The sequence below is a fragment of the Hylobates moloch genome, unplaced genomic scaffold (genome assembly GCF_009828535.3).
Source record: "Hylobates moloch isolate HMO894 unplaced genomic scaffold, HMol_V3 SCAFFOLD_19, whole genome shotgun sequence".
Taxonomy (NCBI): Eukaryota; Metazoa; Chordata; class Mammalia; order Primates; family Hylobatidae; genus Hylobates; species Hylobates moloch.
In genome coordinates this window covers 21,715,418-21,736,239 of record NW_026652294.1, presented here as the reverse complement: position 1 = coordinate 21,736,239, position 20,822 = coordinate 21,715,418, and the positions used below count along the sequence as shown (strand labels likewise).

The 20,822-nt window shown below is 41.9% G+C and overlaps 1 protein-coding gene across 4 annotated transcripts in view; it reads left to right on the top strand.

The window, feature by feature from the left end:
* Nucleotides 1-20,822, top strand: part of MRTFA (myocardin related transcription factor A) — a 226,406-nt gene that overhangs the window by 102,517 nt on the left and 103,067 nt on the right. The window contains exon 1 of one of the 4 annotated variants that reach the window (XM_058431798.1): nucleotides 12,771-12,878. The exons of the other annotated variants lie outside the window; for them this stretch is intronic. Coding sequence (XP_058287781.1) covers nucleotides 12,857-12,878 — 22 coding nt within the window. The 5' untranslated portion in view covers nucleotides 12,771-12,856. Of the gene's footprint in view, nucleotides 1-12,770; nucleotides 12,879-20,822 lie in introns of those variants that run through there. 4 annotated transcript variants of the gene reach the window in all.

The following is a 20,822-nucleotide window of genomic DNA, read 5'->3' as shown; positions in this document are numbered from 1 at the left end:
GCAGGTAGAATGAAAGGTCTGCCATAGCATGTATGTGGACTTCTTTCTTTTGTTTATGTTCGTAAAAGTGGAGAGACTCTGGATATAGAAAAGAGTAATAGCAAACTGATATCTCCAGTACCTGTCTCCTATATGATTAAAAACATTAACAATGTGTTGGTTTTGTAAAATTGCTGTAGCCATTAGCTGGATTGTAACAGTAGTATGACAGCTATATAGTAAAATACTGTCTTTCTTTATGATAGGAAATGAAAAAGCATCTGTTATGAAGCCTCAGTGAACTAAAAGCCATTCTCTGAAAAGTCAAGACTTTTGGAATTTATCAGTAGATAAACATATGAGCCATAGATTTTCTAGCGATAGAATATTTTAACCTATATGAATATATGCTTTATAGGTGAGACTGCTATTTAATGAGAGTTTTAAAGTAACTAAACCTTGTTGACAGAATTCAGGATGGAAAGTTTTACCTTAAATAAAACTTCAGGATATTGAATATGATAGCAAAGTTCCAGGGTATGTTTTATATTTATGAACAATTTTCATTTGAATATTTGGAGCTTTGGGGTTTTGGTGAGACATGTTCATGTATGTTATATGCAAACTTTCAGGCCTGGCATGGTGGCTCACACCTGTAATCCCAACACTTCAGGAGGCTGAGGCAAGAGGATTGCTTAAGCTCAAGAGTTCAAGACCCCAACTCTACAAAAAATTAAAAAAAAAAAAGCCAGTCATGGTGGTGCCCACCTGTAGTCAGAGCTACTTGGGAGGCTGAGGTGGGAGGATTGACTGAGCCCAGGAGGTCAAGGCTGTAACAAGCTATGATCATGCCATTCTACTCCAACCAGGGTGACAGAGCAAGATTCTGTCTCAAAAAATAAAATAAAACTTTCATCCTCCTCACTGCTGGTGGTCTCTTACTGGTCCTTTGGAACCAGCCAGATGTATTTGTCTTCCTAATTAGATTATTAGCTTCTCAAGGGCAATATATTAATCTATATATTGGCTTCTGATACTGGCACATGGTACTTAGTAAGTATTTTTGAATGAATGAGAGTGATGAAATTTGGATTGTCATACTTTCCCTGATAAGTATAAACTTTTAAATCAAGATTTTATCGAAGTATTTTGAGATCTGTTCTTATATTAAGAAATGAATCTTCTACCCACCATCCTGTATTTTAGCCAATCCTTGTCCAAAGCAGATGTTGTTGAAAAATAGCTTTCAAAGTTGGAATTCTTCTGCATCTCAGAGTGTGCAGTATGCCATGTCTGCCTGTGATGTTTATTGCTGAATCTAAGTGTTCTAATCAAACCACAGTTAGAGCTTTTTTCACTACTATGGAAACATATCTGAATCATTTTGTTTAGATAATTAATGATCTAAGATGGACATTATGGGGCTGGGTGCAGTGGCGCACGCCTGTAATCCCAGCACTTTAGGAAGCCGAGGCAGGTGGATCATTTGAGGTCAGGAGTTCAAGACAAGCCTGGCCAACATGGTGAAACCCCATCTCTACTAAAAATACAGAAATTAGCCAGGTATGGTGGTGCATGTCTGTAGTCCCAGCTACTTGGGGGGCTGAGGTAGGAGAATTGCTTGAACCTGGGAGGCAGAGGCTGCAGTGAGCTGAGATTGTGCCACTGCACTCCAGCCTGGGCGACAGAGCGAGACCCTGCCTCAAAACAAAAACAAAAGCAACAACAACAAAACAAATAAATGGGCATTATGGAATTTCTGAAGCTAAGTCTTAGGGAATATTGGGGCATGGTACTGACTCTGGTTGTTTTAGAATGGAGAAATGCTAGGACTTGGCTCTTGACAGCTGATGTGTAAGGCTTTGACTAGACAGGCCCTAAGGTGTATCCATCCAGTGCAGTCCTCTTAGTTATAACAACAGCAGGACAGAATTCACTTGTAGAGAAAACGATTGAGATAGTTCCTTAGGTATGCTTTGGTCCCATGACATAAACCTCATCTTAATGAAGCATAGTTAGGGAGTCACTTTGTTTTTTCTCTCTCTGTCTTGTGCATGTATGTATGCGCACCCACACATTTGTCCATGCACAGGATGTCTCTGGAAGGACCACAGAAGCTGGTAACAGTGGCTGCCTCAATAAACGGGAATAGAGAACTGGGGGACTGGGGTAGAAGAGACTTTTTGTTATTATTATTAGAGTACTTCATAAATGCCAAAGAATATATAAAGTATTATAAGATTTGATTAATGCACACCTACTAACCAGCCTAAGAAATACAGCACAACCTATGCACTCGTTTTCTAAGTGTTCTGTTTGATTTATCCTTCAGAAAATGCTTTTATTTTAAACTGTGTACTTTAAAATCTTTTTCGTTTTGTACCACATAAATGTTATCTATTTGAAAATATTTGTTTTATTACTAAAAATATTTCTTCAGCACTTTGGGAAGCTGAAGTCGGCAAATCACTTGAGGTCAGGAGTTCGAGACCAGCCTTGCCAACATGGTGAAACCCCATCTCTACTAAAAATACAAAAGTTAGCCGGGCGTGGTGGTGGGTGCCTGTAATTCCAGCTACTTGGGAAGCTGAGGCAGGGGAATCTCTTGAACCCGGAAGGTGGAGGTTGCAGTGAGCCGAGATCACACCACTGCACTCCAGCCAGGGTGACACAGCAAGATTCCATCTCAAAAAAATAAAAATAAAATATTTCTTCAGTCCATTTAGTCTCTCCTTCCTTGATATCTGTGTACTTAAAATTCCTGCATTTTTTTTAACTTCTATTTCCCTAATCATTACAATTTGTCTCTGCACTGTATGTTTTAGAATAGTATGGGTCAAGAGGGGAGTGGCAATTAATAAAAATGAGGTTAAAAGGAAGTATCATAGGGCAGATTGTGGACAAATAAGTTTTGCCCTTTTTGATAGTATGTTAACTCTTGAAGGAAGGTGCCCCATTTGGGTTCACATCACTCAGAGGTCTGCAGAACTGATGAAAAACTCCAGATTGCACTAGCAATACCTACTTTTTGGATCTCTTAATGCTCTAAATCTTTTGGCACGGGCTACAATGGAAGAAGAAGAATTGTCTTGGAATACATTAACACTAACGATAGCTGATGAGCTTTTAAAAAATTGCAAAAAAAAATCTCATAATGTTTTAAGAAAGTTTACAAGTTTGTGTTGGGCCACATTCAAGCCATCCTAGGCTGCAGGATGGACAAGCTTGCTCTAAATATTAATGTGGCCTTTAAAAGAACATACTTTTTTTTTTTTTTTTTGAAGCGGAGTTTCACTCTTTGTTGCCCAGTCTGGAGTGCAATGGCACGATCTCGGCTCACCACAACCTCCACCCCCCGGGTTCAAGGGATTCTCTTGCTTCAACCTCCTGAGTAGCTGGGATTACAGGCATGCACCACCATGCCCGGCTGATTTTGTATTTTTAGTAGAGATGGGGTTTCTCCATGTTGGTCAGGCTGGTCTCGAATTCCTGCCCTCAGGTGATCCGCCTGCCTCTGCCACCAAAAGTGCTGGGATTACAGGTGTGAGCCATGGCGCCCGGCCACTTTGTTTTATATTTAAGGGATTTTAGAGTTTGAGAGAAACCTTAGGTAGAAAATTCTTGCCCTCCACTTTAAGATGAGGAAATTTACCCATTTCAAAGAAACCATCAGAGGCCTCTAATATATGAGATTGTTTATAATTTTTCCCAAAGATCTTGGTTTTCTTTGGGCTTTTCCATTGCAGGATTCTGTCACTGCTCAGAGTGACTCACATCTTAGGAGGTGGAGATAAAAACCAGTGCCTGGGTATTCACCTTCCACCCGCTGGGAAGTGGAGTCAGAATGCGACAGGCCTCATAATTCTCCAGTGGACCTCCATCTTACCTTACTCTGTATTCCCTGGTCTTGGTGATCTCATACTTTAATGATGATCTCAGAAGTCAGGTAGATAGACAGACAGCTGTTGTCATCAGTATTCTGGCTTACATCTTCCTGCCCCTTCTGTGACTCATTGATTTATCTGAAGTCCGCTTAGAGTTAGGACGCGGATCAAAGAAATTTGAATTCATTTGTCAGTCTGCATCTTTTTTTCCTCCTTTTTGTTTCTTTTTGGATGAGGCAAGCTGTCAAGACCAAGAACTATAGTTTTAGCTTTATTAAAACAGTGCCAAATTAAATAAAGATGAGACTCATAAAGTCTTGTTTTTTTTGGAACTTCACTTTTATGATTACCACATGCTTTTTTTTTTTTTTTTTTTTTTTTTAAGATGGAGTCTTGCTCTGTCGCTCGGGCTGGAGTGCAGTGGTGCGATCTCGGCTCACTGCAAGCTCCGCCTCTTGGGTTCACGCCATTCTCCTGCCTCAGCCTCCCAGGTAGCTGGGACTACAGGTGCCCGCCACCATGCCCGGCTAATTTTTTTTGTATTTTTAGTAGAGACGGGGTTTCACCGTGTTAGTCAGGATAGTCTCGATCTCCTGACTTCATGATCTGCCCACCTCGGCCTCTCAAAGTCCTGGGATTACAGACGTGAGCCACTGCGCCTGGCCCACATGCATTATTTTTTAAAAAGATTTTCTTTATAACAACAAGGAAAATAATGCTAAAAAACCACTCTGCCATCAATGACAAAAAAAAACTCCACTTTCTTTGCCTTGCACTTGTCAAGCTAAAGGGCAGTATCAGGCTGAGCTCATGGTATCAGAGGTCTGGGGCATTAATCTCATGGCAAAGTTGCATAAATGGCTGATGGTGACAGTAGGGTGAGTATAGAGGGCCTAGAAAAGAGGAATGTGTGACAACTACATAGTGCAAACAAACTCAGTAGTGAAATTTTTATAGTCTGTCATAATTTAAAAGTATTTGTGTGTGTGTGTGTGTGTGTGTGTGTGTGTGTATTTTTGAAACAAGGTCTTGCTCTGTCACCTAGGCTAGAGTGCAGTAGTGCGATCATGGTTCACTGCAGACTCAACCTTCCTGGCTCAAGCAATCCTCCCATCTCTGTCTCCCGAGTAGCTGGACCACAGGTGTGTACTGCTGCACCCCAATATTTTTTTTCTCCTCCCCTGCCCCAATAAGTTCTTTATTTTTTGTGGAAATAAGGTCTTGCTCTGTTGCCCAAGCTGGTCTCAAACTCCTGAGCTCAAGCAGTCCTCCCACCTCTGCCTCTCAAAGTGTTGGGATTACAGGTGTGAGCCACTGCTCATAAGCCCCTCAGCCTTATGTGTATTGTTTGATCTTCACAACAACTTTTTGCAGTGTCTGTATCTTCACAATTTACAGAGGAAACTGAGGCTCAAAAGCTTAAGGACACACAGTAAGAGATGGTACAGGTGTTTAATTCAGCTTTTTGAGTTTAAACACGATTACACGATCCATTTAAAATTAATCAGGTCATATCCCTCCTTACTCACAACCTGCTAGTAATTCTCATTCACTGAAAAAGCCACAGTCCTTATACTGGTCTACAAAGTCCCACATGAACTGCTTTGTAACTCTGATTTTATCTGCTTCTCTTCTCTCCCTTGATTGTTTTATCCCAACCATATTGGCTTTGTTTGCTGTCCCTGAGCACCTTACCTCACATACCAGGGCTTTTGTACTTGTCATTCCTTCTATTTAGAGCACTTTTCCCTGAGTAGCCTCATGGCTTATTCCCGCATCACCTTGAGATTTTTGATCAAATGTTACTTTTGGGCCCGTTATGGTGGCTCACACCTATAATCCCAGCGCTTTGGGAGGCCGAGTGGGGAGGATCACTTGAAGCCAGGAGTTCAAGGCTAGTCGGGCATCATGGTGAGATGCTGTCTCTGTGAAACAACAACAACAACAACAAATTAGCCAGGCATGATGGCACGTGCCTGTAGTACCAGCTACACAGGAGGCTGAGTGGGGAGGATCAGTTGAGCCCAAGAATTTGAGGTGGCAGTGAGCTGTGACAGTGCCACTGCACTCCAGCCTGGGTGACAGAGCAAGACCATGTCTCTTAAAAAAACAAAAACAAAAACAAAAAAGTTACTTTTTTAGTTAGGCACTCCCTGACCATCCTATTTTGTAAAACCTTGCTTTTATTTTCCTTCATACCACTTATTTGACATAATAGATAGTTCATTGGTTTATTGGCTGTGGCTGTCTCTTCGTAGAATGTAAGTGCCACAAGGAGGATTTTTTCCTCTTTGATTTTCTGCCTTGTGTATAAGAATACTTCGTACATCGTAAACACTTAATAATTGTTGAATAGGTGATTTACCAAAATCATTAAGATATTTTTTAGGTTGAGTATGTTCCTGAGACCATGCCTTGTAAATATTTGTATAGCATGCCCTAACTGAAGAGGCACTACAGTATAGCGCATTGGTTTTCAAAGTGTGGTCTGAGGACCCCTAGGTGTCCTTGAAACATTTTCAATGGATATGAATCAAAATGTTATGCATTTATACTAAAATGTAGTTTCTCTTTCTTACTGTTGTTCTTTCATAAGTGTACATTGTAGTTTTGGTTTTTTATATTTTTATAATTTTTTTTTGAGACAGGGTCTTGCTCTGTTGCCCCCTGCTGGAGTGCAGTGGTGGGATCTCGGCTCACTGTAACCTCTGTCTCCCGGGCTCAAGCAAACCTCCCCCCGACAGCTTCCTGTCTAACCCAGGAGTTCACGACCAGCCTGGGCAACATAGCAAGACTCCATCTTTATAAAAAAATTTTAAAAATAATTTTTTAAATGTGGAATAATGTTTACCACTTATCTCTATAATTCTAGGAAAGTGGCTTTGAGGCTATACACCAGAATATGAATAACTGTCTCTGAGTAGTGAGATTTCATAGGGGATATTATATTTTTTCCATCTTTTGGGTTTTCCTGTCTCTTTCTGATTTTCTATGATGAGCATACATTTCTTTTGTATTCCAATAAAGCTTATGTTGGCCAGGCACAGTGACTTACCCCTGTAATCCCAGTACTTTGAGAGGCTGGGGTGGGCGGATCACTTGAGGCCAGGAGTTCAAGACCAGCCTGGCCAATATGGCGAAACCCCATCTCTACTAAAAATACAAAAAAATTAGCTGGGCATGGTGGCCCATGTTTGTAATCCCAGCTACTTAGGAGGCCGAGGCAGGAGAATTGCTTGAACCTAGGAGGTGGAGGTTGCAGTAAGCCGAGATTGCGACATTGCACTCCAGCCTGGGTAACAAGAGCAAAATTCTATTTCAAAAACATACATACACACACACACACACACGCACACACAAATAAATAAATAAAGCTTATATTAAATTGTGTGTATGCACATACACAGGTAGGTACAGTTGAAAGAGGAAGATGGATGGAAGCATAATGATTAGGAGATAGAGCTGTTAATTTGGAACCTCTGTAGTCAAAGTGCTCCACTGACCAACTAATACATGATAAGGAGGCACTCCATCTCATTAAACTGTTCCCTCTGACCAGTTGAGTTTGTATAAATCTCTTTTACATTTTTGCCTTTGTTTCTATTTTGTAAGATTTATTGAAATTTATCTTTGCAGTGTTTGTGTTAGGCCATGTTCTTGGCAGAGCTGTAGCTCCTTCCTGTGTACACTCATTTACTCTGAATTTGCTGAACCTCTCAGAAGTTTTCTGTCAGAAAACAACACACTAAACTTTTTGTTTGTTGGGTAAGAATAATTACATAATTATTATATATTTGTAATTACATAATTACAAATTTGGTTATGTTTCTTGTAGGCATAAAATGGTGGTGTTAGTATAAAATGTTTTAATTATTTTTGTGTGTGGCTTTTATTTTTGAGCCAGGGTCTCACTCTGCTGCCCAGGCCGGAGTGCAGTGGCATAATCACAGCTCATTGCAGCCTTGACCTCCCCAGGCTCAGGTGGTCCTCCCACCACAGATTCCTGAGTAGCTGGGACTGCAAGTGCATATCACTAGGCCCAGCTAAAAAAAAAATTTTTTTTTTTTTTGAGAGGTTTTCACTAAGTTGCCCAGCCTGTTTTAATTATTTGAAAGTGCATTTCTGTAATATATTTTGTTCATTAACTGTAGGGTGTGAAAATTGTCCTTAACGATTCATGACGCTGTATCTTTCTGATTTTCTATTTTTCTGTTTTTTCTTGCAAATAGGATCTTGAGGAATTAAAATATTAATTAAACTTGATTTTCTGAACTCTTAGTATATTCTCTTGGGAATCAATAAGATTATATTCCTCAAATCAGTGCCATAAGACTAATTTATCTGGTTATGTAAAGTACTGAAAACTTAGGTATCAACATTAATTAGGTTACTCAAACAGATACTATGTCTGTATTCTTCTAACACCTTGCTACTCAAAGTATGTTCCAAGGTCCGGCAGCCTTTGTATCACCTGGAAGCCTATTAGGAATGCAGAATCTCAGACGCCACCTCAGACCTGCAGAATCACAATCTGTGTTTTAAAAAGATTGTTTGCCTGGTGCAGTGGCTCACAGCTGTAATCACAACACTTTGGGAGGCCAGGGTGGGCAGATTGCTTGATGTCAGAAGTTTGAGACCAGCCTAGGCAACATGGTGAAACCTCATCTCTACAAAAAATGCAAAAATTAGCCAGGCATGGTGATGCACACCTCTAGTCTCAGATACTTAGGGGGCTGAAGTGGGAGGCTCACTTGAGCTTGGGAGGTCAAGGCTGCAGTGAACCGTGTTTGCACCACTGTATTCTAGCTGGGCCACAAAGTGAGACCCTATCTCAAAAAAAAAGATTGTCACATGCATATTAAAGTTGAGAAGTTCAGTTCCAAAAGATATTTTATTTTTATTTCCCAAGATGCTATGAGATGTGTTGGATTTATATGTGGGATTTATATGATGTCTAATTAGTATGGAAGAATAGGGTAAAACAGGAAAGAAGAAAACCTGCTCCTAGTGTAGTTATCTGTGTTAGATAAACGTTCACAATTTGACAACTTTGTTTTTTTGCCATTTTTCTTGATTTTTCTCTTTTCTTTTTTTTCTTTTTTTTTTTTTTTTTGAGACAGAGTCTCGCTCTGTCGTCCAGGCTGGAGTGCAGTGGCGCGATCTCAGATCACTGCAAGCTCTGCCTCTGTGGTTCACACCATTCTCCTGCCTCAGCCTCCCAAGTAGCTGGGACTACAGGTGCCCGCCACATGCCCGGCTAATTTTTTGTATTTTTAGTGGAGACAGGGTTTCACCGTGTTAGCCAGGATGGTCTCAATCTCCTGACCTCGTGATCCGCCCGCCTTGGCCTCCCAAAGTGCTGGGATTACAGGCGTGAGCCACCGTGCCTAGCCTGATTTTTCAAAGAAAGAACAAATAGGCTTATTTTTGGCATTCTAGAATGTTTAACTGGGAAGGATCTTAGACATGACCTGATAACAAACCTTGGTTTTACAGGTGAACAAACGGGGGTGCTAAGAATGTTAAGTGACTTAATGCAAGATCATATAGCGTGGACTCCCTGTGACCTGATTTTCAAACTACTGATCTTTGGAACTCCTGTGCTACCCCTCTGTGTTGCTGAAGGCCGTCTATTCTTAGTTGGTTCTATTGATGTTGGTTGAAACCATCCTGAACATACCTGTGGCTGGGCACAGTGGCTCACGTCTGTAATCCCAGCACTTTGGGAGGTTGAGGAGGGAGGATCACTTGAGGTCAAGAGTTGGAGTCCAGCCTGGCCAACATGGTGAAACCCCGTCTCTACTAAAAATACAAAAATTAGCCAGGCATGGTGGTGCACACCTGTGATTCTAGCTACTCGGGAGGCTGAGGCAGGAGAATTGCTGGAACCCTGGAGGCGGAGGTTGCATTGAGTTGGGACAACACCACTGCACTCCAGCCTGGGTGACAGAGTGAGACCCTGCCTCAAAACAAAACAAAACAAAACAACCATCCTGCACAATTATGAGGAGAGTAAATCCAACACATCTCACAGCATCTTGGGAAAATGATAAGGCTCACTTTCTTCTTTCCCTTCAGTGTGAACTCATGTAATAACTTCAGAGAAAGGCATTTCCCTGCTGTCTGGAAGTTGAACTCCTTCTACAAACTGGTGGAGCTTGCTGCTCAGTCCTGTGCCCTCTGAGCTGAGGGGAAGGCGTGGGGATTTTCTGTTCTACTAAAATGGCAGGATTGTGTCGTGGCAGTGGTTTTGAGTGTTTAGAGGTAGTATTATTTTAATTATTTTTCTAACTCTGGCTTAAATAAAAACTTACAAACTAGGAAAGAACTGGCTATCTGTATGTTAAAAAAATTAAAAGAGGGCTGGATGCAGTGGCTCACGCCTCTAATCCCAATACTTTGGGAGGCCGAAGTGGGTGGATCACGAAGTCAGGAGATCGAGACCATCCTGGCCAACATGGTGAAACCCCGTCTCTACTAAAAATACAAAAAATAGCTGGGTGTGGTGGCCTACACCTGTAATCCCAGCTACTCAGGAGGCTGAGGCAGGAGAATTGCTTGAACCTGGGAGGCGGAGATTGCAGTGAACCAAGATTGCGCCAATGCACTCCAGCCTGGGCGACAGAGCAAGACTCCGTCTTTTAAAAAAAAAAAAAAAATGGAGAGAGAGAGAGAGAGAACATTGACTCTTACCTTGTACCATACACAAAAATTCATTTGAGGTCGGGCGTGGTGGCTCATGCATGTAATCCCAGCCCTTTGTGAGGTCAAGGTGGGTGGATCACTTGCGGTCAGGAGTTGGAGACCAGCCTGGCCAACATGGTAAAACCCTATCTATACTAAAATACAAAAATTGGCCAGGTGTGGTAGCAGGCACACATAGTCCCAGCTACTTGGGAGGCTGAGGCAGGAGAATTGCTTGAACCCAGGAGGCAGAGGTTGCAGTGAGCCGAGATCGTGCCCCTGCACTCCAGCCTGGGTGACAGAGACTCCGTCTCATAATTAATTAATTAATTCAGGCTGTGGGGTACTGCTCAGCAACTTTTAAAAAGGGGCAAACTTTAAAATTTTTAGAAATAAAACACCCTGAATGACTCTTGAGAATTACTCTGAGTGAAAAAAGCCAATCCTAAAATGTTACATATTGTATGATTCTATTTATATAACATTCTTGAAATGACAAAATTATGGATATGAAGCACAGATTGGTTCTTCATATTGTCAGGTCCCATGGATGGTGTGGGGCTGAAAGTAGATGTGGCTATAAAAGGTCAACGTGAGGGATCCTTAGGGTGATGGAAATGTGTATTTTGACTAACAGTGCCAGTATTCTGGTTGTAATATTGTACTGTAGTTTTGCAAGATGTTATCATTGGAGGGAACTGAGTAAAGGATACATGAGCTCTTTGTATTATTTCTTACTATGTGAATCTATAATTATCTCAGAATGAAAAGTTTAAAAACTACAGTTTGGCAGCTTTTCAAAAAGTTAAACATAGATCCTGTGACCTAGCAATTCCACTTCTAGATATATATCCTAGAAAACTGAAAACATTTGTCCATGTAAAAATACACACACAAATGTTCATAGCAGCATATTCAAAATAGTGAAAAAGTGGAAACAACCCACATGTCTTTCAGTTGATGAATAAATAAAATATGGTATATCCATACAACGGAATATTATTCACTCATAAAAAGAAATCACTGTTGATATATGTTATAAAATGAATGAATCTTGGCCCTGTGTGGTGGCTCATGCCTGTAATCCCAGTACTTTGGGAGGCCAAGGCAGGTGGATCGCTTGAGCCCAGGAGTTTGAGACCAGCCTGGGCAACATGGCGAAACCGTATGTCTACTCAAAATACAGAAAAATTAGCCAGGCTGGTGGCATGTGCCTATAGTCTCTGCTACTCGGGAGGCTGAGGCACAACAGTCGCTTGAACCTGGGAGATGGAGGTTGCAGTGAATGGGGATTGAATTTTATAGTATGTGAATTGTATCTTAATTTTTTAAATTGTATGAGGAAAAAAATTCAGGTTTCTCTAGAGTGACAGCAGATCAGTGATTGCCTGGGGCTGGAAGTGGAAGGAGAAATTGAATACAAAGGGACACAAGAAAACCCTAGGGATGAAAATATATCTCTTGATTGTCGAGATTATACAGGCATATGCAATTGTCAGAACGCATTGAATTGTACACCAAGTGAAGTTTATTGTGTCTGAATTGAAGTTCAATAAAGTTAGTTTTTAAAACTTATAATAAAATTATCTCTAGTTGTTGTAAGCTTAAAATGACCTTTAGGTTAAAATTATCTTATCTCTTATTAATTGTAAGACCAACGGGCCGGGCGCGGTGGCTCACGCTTGTAATCCCAGCACTTTGGGAGGCCGAGGCGGGCGGATCACGAGGTCAGGAGATCGAGACCACGGTGAAACCCCGTCTCTACTAAAAATACAAAAAAAATTAGCCGGGCGTAGTGGCGGGCGCCTGTAGTCCCAGCTACTCGGAGAGGCTGAGGCAGGAGAATGGCGTGAACCCGGGAGGCGGAGCTTGCAGTGAGCCGAGATTGCGCCACTGCACTCCAGCCTGGGCGACAGAGCGAGACTCCGTCTCAAAAAAAAAAAAAAAAAAAGACCAACAACTATTGCAAAAATTACCTCATAGAGTCTGACTTCCGTTGCTAGTTTCTATCCAGTTTCCAAAGTGAAACTAGATTGATCACTTCCATTCAGACTCTGCTCTTACGCCTTTGTACTAGCCTGACTCCATTATTATACTTTTCAGAACCCATGAGTGGGTGTGATTATTCTAACATTTTTTTTAAGTTTATGGAAAATTTCTTTTTTGCTTTTATGTACAACAGAAAAATGTCTCAAATTGGGTATAACAAATCAGCGTGATTGCCTTTCACCTCCACTTTGGAGTGCTTTGAGCCAGTTTGGTCACAAGGAGGTTGGAGTTAAAATGACTCCCGAAGGAAGTAAGCAAGCATGGGAAGAGGGGGCAGCACAGGTAGGTAACGCTAAAACAAAACCAAGTGTGTGAGCTGCTTTTTTTACCTACATCGCCTTCGTCTCTCAACCCTGATCTCTTGCCAAGAAGTGAGCTGACTAAATGAAATATTACACAAAACCCTCCAAGGTAGGCCGGGCGTGGTGGCTCACATTTATAATCCCAGCACTTTGGGAGGCCGAGGCGGGCGGATCACGAGGTCAGGAGATCGAGACCATCCTGGCTAACACGGTGAAACCTCGTCTCTACTAAAAACACAAAAAATTAGCCGGGCATGGTGGCGGGCGCCTGTAGTCCCAGCTACTCGGAGAGGCTGAGGCAGGAGAGTGGCGTGAACCTGGGAGGCGGAGCTTGCAGTGAGCCGAGATCGCGCCACTGCACTCCAGCCTGGGTGACAGAGCGAGACTCTATCTCAAAAAAAAAAAAAAAGAAAACAAAAAAACCCTCCAAGGTTTGAGAAGAGTTCCAGAGGGTAGTCTCTAAGTGAGAAGGACCATCTCTATAGGTGGTCCTGAATTTTATCCCCAAATTTCTTTCTACCCCATGTACCCATCCTCACTCATTTTTTGGGTCCCACTAAGCCTAAACTCAGGGGTAGTTTTCCATTTAAAATTCTACCTCACAGGTGGACACATCTTTTTTATTGTTTCCCTTAAGCACATATTAGACTAACTTTATTAAAAAGAGACCATGCAGGAGCATCCCTTGAGACCGGGAGGCAGAGATTGCAGCGAGCCAAGATCCTGCCACTACACTCTGGCTTGGGCGATAGAGTGAGACCCTGCTTCAAAAAAAAAACCCAAAAACAAATAAAACCACCACCATCAAAAGCCTCCAAAACAAAAATCACAAAAACATAAAAGAGACATATTTCTAGAATATCAAGTTCTAAGTGGATTTTGTAAGAATTCCAGCAAAAATAAATATATTTAAAACAATAATAGCTAACACTTAGAGTTTACAGTGCATGAGGAAAGACAGACACTGTTTTTTTTTTTTTTTTTGGAGACAGAGTCTCGCTCTGTCGCCCAGGCTGGAGTGCAGTGGCGCGATCTCAGCTCACTGCAACCTATGCCTCCTGGGTTCACGCCATTCTCCTTCCTCAGCCTCCTGAGAAGCCGGGACTACAGGCGCCCGCCACCAAGCCCAGCTAATTTTTTTTGTATTTTTAGTAGACACGGGGTTTCACCTTGTTAGCCAGGATGATCTTGATCTTCTGACTTCGTGATCTGCCCACCTCGGCCTCCCAAAGTGCTGGCATTACAGGCGTGAGCCACCGTGCCCGGCCCCTGTTTTGTTTTTTTTTTCTGTACTCTACTACTCCTTTCAACACTCCACCTCTGATGACATCAGATGTATGGGTTTTGTTTTGTTTTTTCCCTCACCAACAACCAATTCTCCAACCATCTGGACACCAACTGGGTATTCTACAATTTAACTCAATTATGACATTAATTCCCTGGAGTTAGTGCAGACCCCCACAGGTTAAGGGCTCAGGCCCACAGGATTTCCCCAAACTTCAGATGCCAATCGATAGTGGTGGGTCCTCAGGTTATCCACAACTTCTGTCTGAGTTGGCTACAAATCAGAGGTTTCCACAACCCTCTCCTCAGGTTGGATCATTTGCTAGAACAACTCACAGAACTTATGAAGACCCTTTACTTAAATTTGTCAATTTATTATAAAGGATATAACTCAGGAACAGCCAAATGGGAGAGAAGCATAGGGTGAGCTATGAGGGGGTTATATGGAGCTCCCATGCCTTCTCTGTGCGTACCACCCCCACAACACCGTCTGGGTTTATCAGTCTGGAAGCTCTCCGAACCCTGTCCTTTCTGGTTTCTATGGAGTCTTCATCATGTAGGCATGATTAATGACATCATTGGCCATTGGTGAGTAGGTCAATCTCGAGCCCCTCTTGCCTCCCCAGGAGTCAGAGTATGGTGGGGCAGCAAGTTCTAATCCTCTAATCACAAGATTGTTTTCCCTGGCAACCAGCCCTCATCCATAAGGGCTTTCCAAAGTCAGCTCATTAACATAAACTCAGGTATGGTTGAAAGGGACCTGTTATGAATAGCAAAAGACAACTCCTTTTACCTTTGTTATTCTTAGGAAATTTCAAGGTCCAATTTTAAGACCTCGGTGCCAGGAATGAAGACAAAGACCAAATATATATTTATTGTAAATCACAACATTGCAATGTGGCAGACCGTGTACCAAGCTCCTTATGTATATTAACTCTTACTCTTTGCAACAACTATGTGAGATGGGTGCTCTTATCCCATTTTACGGATAAGGAAATTGAGGGACAGAGTGGATTTGAAACCTGTCCAGTGCTACACACTTGGCACTTGGTAAGTGGTACAGCTAAGATTGTACCCAGCTGGCCTGGGTTAAGAATCTGTGCTCTCTACCACTATACTATATTGCCTTTCATGTGAACTTCAAGCCCTTTTTCGGACCCTGTATGTTAGCTGTTGATAAGCTGTTCTAACTTGTCTAGGTTCCTTTGCTCCATTCTCCCAGTACTTAGCCTACCTGAATTTGTAGTCCCCCTTCCCTTCCTGTTTTATCTTTCCCTGCCAGAACACTACAACGTAAATGTAACAAACAAAAAAACCCTCCAACTTTTTCTTCTTTTAGAATATGTATTTTAAGGGGCCAGGCACAGTGACACTCACACCTGTAATCCCAGCACTTTGGGATGCCAAGGCAGGAGGATTGCTTGAGTCCAGGAGCTCTAGAACAGCCTGGGCAACATAGTGAGACACCCATCTCTACAAATAATGAAAAATTAGCCAGGCATGGTAGTGCACACCTATAGTCCCAGCTGCTTGGGAGGCTGGGGCAGGAGAATTGCTTGAGCCCGGGAAGTCGAGGCTGCCGTGAGCTGTGATTGCACCACTGCACTCCAGCCTGAGTGACAGAGTGAGAGCCTGTCTCAAAAGAAGGAAAAAAAAAAAAGAAAAAAATTATGTTGTGCTAGACCTTCTTTCTGCATAGGAATGGCCTTTTTTAAGAAATAAATTTGACATTTAAAAAAAGCTCTTATAAGATGAGCCCCAACCTTTGCATAGAAGCTTCCTTGTTTTTAACTGTGACTCTTGTACCTGTTCACAAGGATTAGAAGGGATGCTATTTTGAATTACAGTGTAGTAATATTTCTGACTGTATACCTGTGGCCAAAACCAGTGTCATATGCTTGAAACTAAGCAAAACTTCTAGAGTGTCTTGCCATAAACGTACATTAGACATTTTTTCCGTTGTAGCTAATAGTTTCTGTGGGTTGGAATTAAAATTAAACCTGTATATCTTTAGAGTAGGAACATTTGCTGTGTGAAGGTCCTTGTTGGCTCTGGTAAGAAAAAAGTTCCCTTGCTTATTCTCTCCCTTCTCTTCTGAGAAGGCTTTCAGAAACTTTTCTTTTCTTTTTTTTTTCCCCCCCTTTTTTTTTCTTGAGGCAGTCTCTCGCTCTGTGTCCCAGGCTGGAGTGTGATGGTGCAATCTTGGCTCACTGCAACCCCCACCTCCCAGGTTCAAGTGATTCTCCTGTCTCAGCCTCCCAAGTAGCTGGGACTACAAGGCACCTGCCACCACAGCCGGCTAATTTTTGTATTTTTAGTAGAGACGGGATTTCACCATGTTGCCCAGGCTGGCGTCAAACTCCTGACCTCAAGTGATCCACCCACCCTGACCTCCCAAAAGTGTTGGGATTACAGGCATGAGCCACCGTGCCTAGCCCAGAAACTTCTTAACAGCTGAGTTTTATATCAGCTAAGTCAGTCCTTGAGATATTTGCAAATAATCTTCCATTGCTTTATCCTGAAGATCCTCTTGCATGTAGGCTTTTGATCAGCCGATTCAATGTTACTAAATATATGTTTAATCCTAACTAAGGTAGGTAGTTTGGATGTTTTTAGAAAAGTTTGAATTTGAGGAAATAGTATATATATGTGTGTGTGTGTACAGAATTTGTCACGTGCTAGATGTTGCGTGAAAGTTATTTGAGAATCTACCGAAAATGTGGTCGCCATCTGCACAGGGATTATATTCTGGTTTAGGTAGTTCAGAATAAGGGGTTAAATAATACCTAGTCCTGCAGTCAATATTTGTCCTTATATACTGGTAGGCGAGTTTCCTGATATGCATGGCTCCATTTTCTCTGTTCTTGCCTACCTCTTCAACTTTACCTGCTGCTGTTTTCTCTTTGCTTTCTAGGTTCCATCTGCCTCTCTCTGTTTTCTAGGTTCCTCCGCCACCTGAGTTCAAACGATTCTCATGCCCCAGCCACCTAGGTAGCTGGGATTACAGGTGCATACCACCACGCCTGGCCAGTTTTTGTATTTTTAGTAGAGATGGGGTTTTGCTGTATTGCCAGGCTGGTCTCCAACTCCTGGCCTCAAGTGATCCACCTGACTCGGCCTCCCAAAGCGCTGGGATTACAGGCATGAGCCACCACACCCGGCCTAGTATGTGATTATTTTATGAGATTTTTTGGAGTTTTTAAATATATATTTTTCTCACTAGACTATAAATGCTACAAAGGCAGGTATCTTATTTTTATTGTTTTAGCATTTTATATCCAGGATCTTATTAGAGTGCTTGATACATAGTAAATGCTGAGTAAATGTATGTTAATGAATGAAAGAAATGAATATGAAATATTGGAGAAGGCCGGGCGCAGTGGCTTAGGCCTGTAATCCCAGCACTTTGGGTGGGTGAGGCAGGTGGATCACAAGGTCAGGAGTTGGAGACCAGCCTGGCCAATATGGTGAAACCTCGTCTTTACTAAAAATACAAAAAGTAGCCAGGCATGGTGCTGCGCACCTGTAGTCCCAGCTACTCGGGAGGCTGAGGTGGGAGAATCGCTTGAACCCAGAAGGCGGAGGTTGAAGTGAGCCAAGATCGCGCCACTGCACTCCAGCCTGGGCGACAGAGCGAGACTTTGTCTCAAAAAAAAAGAAAAAAAAAAGGAAGAAATACTGGAAAAATTGAGAAGAAACCATTTCATTCTGTGTCCAGGTCCTTCAACCCAACTATTTCTCCAAAGAAATGTTTCCCTGAAGAGCAGGTACAAACCGTTCCTTTATAAGAGGTAGGAAGGGCCGGGCGCGGTGGCTCACGTCTGTAATCTCAGCACTTTGGGAGGCCGAAGCGGGTGGATCACTTGAGGTCAGGAGTTTGAGACCAGCCTGGCTAACATGGTGAAACCCTGTCTCCACTAAAAAAACGTACAAAAATTACCTGGGCGTGGTGGCTTGCACCTATAATCCCAGCCACTCAGGAGGCTGAGGCAGAGAATCGCTTGAACCCAGGAGGTGGAGCTTGCAGTGTACCAAGTTCACTCCATCGCACTCCAGCCTGGGCGACAGAGGGAGACTCTGACAAAAAAAAAAAAAAAAAAAAAAAAAATGTAGGAGGGACATTTTTATTTTTGGCCATCTCTGACTCTCCCCTCACCACCATTCATTTTAAGAAACGTGATTCTCAATTCTTAGGAAATTATAAAGATATATAAACCACAGTTTTCATATCCATATTCCTGAATGGATACACCTCTGCCCAGAGTTGAATCAGAGGTTGTCTCTTTTTAACTTTTATTATTTATTTATTTAATTATTTATTTATTTGTAGAGATGGGATCTTGCTATGTCACCAAGGCTGGAGTGCAGTGGCATGATCTTGGCTCACTGCCAACCTGGGTTCAAACGATTCTCTTGCCTCAGTCTCCTGAGTACATGGGACTGCAGGCACGCACCACCATGTCTGGCTAATTTTTTTGTATTTTTAGTGGAGATGGGGTTTTGCCATGTTAGCCAGTCTGTTCTCTATCTCTTCACCTCACTCAGGTGATCTGCCCGCCTCGGCCTCCAAAAGTGTTGGGATTACAGGTGTGAGCCACCGTGCCCGGCCTCTTTTTAACTTAAAAAAGAAATTATTACTCTAACTAGAGACAGGATCTTGTTATGTTGCCCAGGCTGGCCTCAAACTCCCGGCTCAAGTGATTCTTCTGCCTCAGCCTCCCAAAAATGCTAGGATTACAAATGTGAGCCATCACACCCATCCCAAAAGTTGTCTCTTATTAAGGAGCTAGCCCATATTTAAAAGCACTACATATTTTGGCTTACTGATTGGGGATTTAATTTTTTTATTTATGTACTTAGTTTTTTTCAGGCTTTGGAGATCATTGTGGCATATTTAAGTCAAAGGACTCATTTTTTTTTAATGGCAAGCATTTTGTTTTTTCCTTTTCTTTCTTTTTTTCTTTTTCTTTTTTTTTCCTTTTTTTTTTTTTTTTGAGACAGAGTCTTCGCTCTTGTTGCCCAGGCTGCAGTGCAATGGCGTGATCTTGGCTCACTGCAACCTCTGCCTCCTGGGTTCAAGTGATTCTCCTGCCTTAGCCTCCCAAATAGCTGGGATTACAGACACACACCAGCACACAGCTAATTTTTGTATTTTTAGTAGAGACGGGGTTTCACCATGTTGGCCAGGCTGGTCTCGAACTCCTGATCTCAGGTGATAACACCCGCCTTGGCCTCCTAAAGTGCTGGGATTACAGGCGTGAGCCACCATGCCTGGCCTGCAAGAAGTTTAACAGCTCAAACTCAAACCAAGAGTGTTAGTGTTTTAATATTTCTGCTTCTTGTCCGTTAATTCTTACCTCCTGCATCTCAGAATACTTCTAAGGTTTCTAAGATTGACACTTTTTGTGAGAGATTTGGTACTCCTGAGAACTTTTGGCTTAGAGTACTCAGTTTCAAAAATTGTTTTCATAAGCTCATCGGATGGCTTTAAACTTGGTGTGGTGGTAGTGGGATGAAAGTGCCACAGACTTTACTCTTTGTAAAACTTTCCTTTCTTCTAATAATTTTGTTACGTCAAGCTTTCTAAATTGTCTGTGTTACCTAGAAATTTCTTTTCATAGCAAAATAGTTATATAAAATAAAATTTAGGGAATTTATAGTTTAACAAATGCTCTTAACTAATCATGATAAAGATGGATCAGTTAAAGTTTACAAATTACTTTTAAGATGCACATTGCTAAGTGGTGGTGTTATGGGTATGAATTTCTTAGCTTTTCAGGATGTCATCCTTTTAGCCCTGTAGCTAAATATCAAGAGGCTACATGTTCAACCATAAAACATTAGCCTCTGCCAACATTACATCAGCTCCACAAAACCTCACTGGCTAATTATCCCTTGGGACTAGGACATGGATTTGGCAGCTTGTGAAAGCTGCTTTTTCCAATTTCTCCTTTACTGGCTGTGACATATCCCAAAGGAATGAAGTTGAGAAATAATCATCTTTCAAAAGCTCTCAATCTCTCATTCCCACAGTGGTTCTCATGGTTAGGGATAGAAGATCCTTTCTTCCACTTGAGGAATCCCTTTAGCTTATGATGTATTCTTTCGCTAGTAACCAAGGTACCCTGAGTGGAAGGATGATGTCAAGGATCCTCATTAGGTATGTTTCTAGGTGATTGTCTATAAGGAATTTAATGCTTCTGTTAGGATCTTCTCTATATTACCAAAATTGAAGAAGCTGGAAGACCAGCATTGGGATCCGTGTGTGGTTATCATCTGTGTCCATTGACATTTGCTGTAAGAATTAGTATTGCTCATTTAACATCTCCTTTTGATGAGTACCTGTAAAACAACTTTTTTGAGGACACTCTTGGATACCAAAAAGAACTGTATGATCTTTATCTCTTTTAGCCTCAGTTTATTTATCCTAAAATAAAGATATGGTACTTGGTCTAATTTTCCTCACATGGGTTCGTAAGGATGGAAGGAGATGACACTTATGAACTAATTTCATAGTGACCTACTAGTCACCCTATATAGTGGGCCCATTCTAGGCCTCATCTCACCTGTTCTATGTTCCCTCCTCATTCTGCACTACTCAGGATTTTTCCCATAATCTTGGTTTACCTAAGCATAAAAT